The 4,094-nt window shown below is 35.7% G+C and overlaps 1 protein-coding gene across 2 annotated transcripts in view; it reads right to left on the bottom strand.

The window, feature by feature from the left end:
- CCT8 (chaperonin containing TCP1 subunit 8) overlaps positions 1-4,094 on the bottom strand; it is a 22,133-nt gene that overhangs the window by 12,083 nt on the left and 5,956 nt on the right. For both annotated transcript variants that reach the window (XM_017856296.1, XM_017856286.1), the window contains exons 4-7: positions 3,188-3,337; positions 2,513-2,693; positions 2,339-2,400; positions 571-708 (exon numbers count right to left, since the gene is read on the bottom strand). In XM_017856296.1, coding sequence (XP_017711785.1) covers positions 571-708; positions 2,339-2,400; positions 2,513-2,693; positions 3,188-3,337 — 531 coding nt within the window. The remainder of the gene's footprint in view (positions 1-570; positions 709-2,338; positions 2,401-2,512; positions 2,694-3,187; positions 3,338-4,094) is intronic.

The following is a 4,094-nucleotide window of genomic DNA, read 5'->3' as shown; positions in this document are numbered from 1 at the left end:
AAAAAAATAAAATAAAAATAAAATAAAATAAAATAAAATAAAATAAAATAAAATAAAATAAAATAAAATGTGGACCAAAGACCACAACCAGCTCATGCTGCAAAATTTAAAAACTGTCAACAACTTGGATTTCAAGAATTCTAGAGATGAAGTCAGTCACTATTGACTGTAAACACAAACTTCAAACTTTCTAACATATATTTTTAGAAACATACCTACCATTTTCAAATTACATTATCTTGTTTCAGGATGCTAGAGAATGTCAATTTTATTTTTGTGAAGAGCACACAAAGTACTCGCATTCTCATATTCTTTCACTTGCTGAATTTATAAGCTGTACTAGAAGGGCTGTGTGTCAGATTATAAATAATATGGCCACCATCTTTATATTTCAAGTTTAATGTTCAGTAGTTGAATTAGATATTCAAAGAACATAAATCTGGCATAAAAAAATAGGTAAGATCCTGCAATGTTCAGTTTTTTAAGAAGTACTTACTGCTTTAAGAGCTAACTCAAACAATCTGAAAGTGCAGCCCCAATTATTACTTTTAAGGTTTGAAGTCTACATACCTTAGTTTCTGTTATCGTGCCATCAAAAGGACAAGAGTACACTGCTATTTTTGCATCTTTGACAGATGTTACATCACCTTCGGTTTCCTTCTTAAAAACCATGCCATGCAATACTGAAGAGGAACTGATACCAGAGCCCTAAGGAATTGAATACCAAAACCATCAGCGATCTCATGAAAATAACATTACGGTCAAACTGTTGATTCTCCATATACCAAAAATCTCCCTCTCTAAAATAAAGTCATAAACCAAGACAGTGACTCCTGGGATAAGGGGTGGGGTGGTGGACATAAAGCACGCCCTTCTGCTCTAGTCAGAAATCACTGAGGGAATGAGCTACTGTTAGAGAGGAGAGGTCCTTCAGTGTACTGGGAAGAACCAAAGGCAGAGAACTGCTCTTAGCCATTCAGTTACCTAGTACTTGGTGCCAATATACCAGCCACAGCTGTCAGTACTGCGAATACAACACACAACAAGGCAAAGATTCTGTCCTCACAAGGTCACAATTTAATGGGGAAAGCTGGCAGTACGTGGAGGGAGACAGCAAACATGGAACACATGAGGATCTTCAGGGAAAGCACATGTACTTATGTTAAGCTAAATTCACATTAACAATCAGAATGCCAAATGTGCAAAACCAAAACCACTCCACTGATAGGTTTTACTCTATCAAGCACATTTTATCAAAAATATAATATTTCAATACTAACATTAAAGTGTGAATTCTATTATTGAAGAGGGATAGGGCAATTTCCACCCCACTCAAAACTGTCTTCTAAGCTTATTATAATTCAGAGTATTATGAAGAACACAAAAAAATTAGTATTTTGGGCTGGGCGTGGTGGCTCACACCCATGGTGGCTCACACCCGTAATCTCAGCACTTTGGGAGGCCAAGGTGGGCGGATCATGAGGTTAGGAGTTCGAGACCAGCCAGGCCAACATGGCGAAAACCCTGCCTCTACTAAAAAACACAAAAATTAGCTGGGCTTGGTGACGCACACCTATAATCCCAGCTACTCGGGAGGTTGAGGCAGGAGAATCGCTTGAAACTGGGAGATGGAGGTTGCAGTGAGCCAAGGTCGTGGCACTGCACTCCAACCTGGGCGACAGAGACAGACTATCTCAAAATAAATAAATAAATAAATAAATTTAGCATTTTGTTTATACATTGTTCTTAAACCCACAAGACATCACAGAAAATGACTTTATAAGGAGATAGTATGTCAATATCCTTTTAAACTTAAATAGGTAGTAGTATTATTACAACTTAGCAATATCAAAATGTTATAAAATAATGCCTCGAAGGCCAGGCACAGTGGCTGACGCCTGTTAATCCCAGCACTTTGGGAGGCCAAGGCGGGCGGATCACCTGAGGTTGGGAGTTCGAGACCAGCCTGACCAACATGGAGAAACCCCATCTCTACTAAAAATACAAAATTAGCCAGGTGTGGTGGCGCATGCCTGTAATCCCAGCTACTCGGGAGGCTGAGACTGGAGAATCGCTTGAACCGGGAGGCAGAGGTTGTGGTAAGCCGAGATCGCGCCATTACACTCCAGCCTGGGCAACAGGAGCAAGACTCCATCTCAAAAAATAAAATAAATAAATAAAAAATAATAATGCCTCAAAAAAAGTCCTAAGTGTCCAAAATCATGAAGTAACATTTAGGTTTTGATGAACACAATTTTTTTTTTTTTTTGCACAAAAAACAAAAACACCACAAAAAAAACTGATCTAGATATGTAGCATTAATGCATTTTCTACTTACCAGAATTTTACAGACTCTGATGTTATCAACATTGAAATGGCCGGAATCAGGAAAAATAGATACTGTTAAGAAATGAGACATATCAAAAGATTATTTTGGGACAACAGAGAAAATACCTAGTCATGTTAAAGACATTTTTATTTTGGATCTTTTCATTTACTGATATTTACTTACCGCATGCCTGAGCAATAAGCTTGGCCAGAAATACTTCATTACCATATTGTTTACTCATTATGGAGGTACGAAGTAGAGATGAGACTTCATCAACATCTCGAAGGTTTTTTGCAGAACAACATACCAAATTAGGAAGAATCTCATGAGCTTTTCTGCAGGCTATTTCATAACCTTCTATGACCTAAAATATAAACAACATTTCCTATTCTGACATGACTTAAAGTAGCTTACTTAAGTAACTGAATACATATGGAAGTTTATTTTTGATATAAAATGACAAAGAATATACTCTGGAATAATACATATAGTAGACTCTACTAGTTACGAATGGAGGCTTAGATGACAGCCCAAATTTGAATCTTAACTCTACCTAACTCACTAGCTATGAGATCTTGGGCAAGATTTTTCTAATTTTAATCTCTTTTCTCATCTAAAATAAAGTGGAAAAAAAAAAAAAGAAAAAATAGATAAAATGGGATTATAAGGCCTCACTAATAGGGTTTTCGTGAGACTAAAATGATACTGCATGTGAAGCATATGTACTATAATGGCTGGTACAGAGAAACTGCTCAGTACATGTTAGCTACTACTATAATAATGATTTTAGTTTATGTTTTAAGCAGGTGTACATGTAAGCAAAAATTAAGTAGGAGTAAGTTATAAATGAACACTTGCCTCTGAAACTGACAGGCCAATCCTCAGAAGTTCTTCAGCTAATTCCAGGAGAGCTCCAGCAAATACCAGAACAAAGTTTGTGCCATCTCCAACTTCTTGCTCTTGCATATGAGAAGCCATTACAATCATTTTTGCAGCAGGATGCTGTACCTAGTAGAAAAGGTAATACCAAGTTAAACATCTGATTCTTAAAGCAGCATAAAATTGTTCGTTTCCATTTCTTAAATAGACTCCAATTTTCCTGTAGATTAGGTAACTCCATTTGATCACAGTGCTATACGCTACTTATAGTGTGGTCACAAGAAAAAATCCAAGTCCCTTTATGCCAATCAGCACAAATGTATCACTATAAATAAGAATTTCAAAGTGCATCCTCTTTTGATGGCCTGTACATACAGTGCCACACATATGGTTCAGCATATCATTATATCTCACTAAATTAAAAAACAAAGTAATTACAACCACCAAACCTAAATATTTTTTAAAAATCCTTCAGGAGAACTAAAATAGATACCACTTAACTTGGTCATGAGTCTCAGTATCTATTTTACCATATATTCTTGTTCTAAGGGCTATCATTTGTGATTTAAAGAAAGGGGGGAGTATAAAATTTTTCTTAAAATGTAACATAATTTTAAGTGGATTTTATTCTTAAGATTTAATTTTAGATACCTTTACAGAAACAAGCCAAGGAGTAAGAACTGAAAGCAGGGAGTAAACTATAAAAGTCAGCCCTGTGATTTTATTACTTTGACAGTATCACCACTATACTTTAGTAACTCCTGATGTTAACTCCTGAGATCATCAGTGTGCAACATTAACATTCACAATGACAAATTCTTGCACAAGTGTTTTGTGGAGTTAAAATTTAACTTTTAACTTAAAAAAAATTATATATATATATACA

This window comes from Rhinopithecus bieti, unplaced genomic scaffold (genome assembly GCF_001698545.2).
Source record: "Rhinopithecus bieti isolate Rb0 unplaced genomic scaffold, ASM169854v2 scaffold_1295, whole genome shotgun sequence".
NCBI classification, from domain to species: Eukaryota; Metazoa; Chordata; class Mammalia; order Primates; family Cercopithecidae; genus Rhinopithecus; species Rhinopithecus bieti.
Note: the sequence above shows the minus strand (reverse complement) of the source record. Positions and strands in the feature narration are given on the sequence as shown.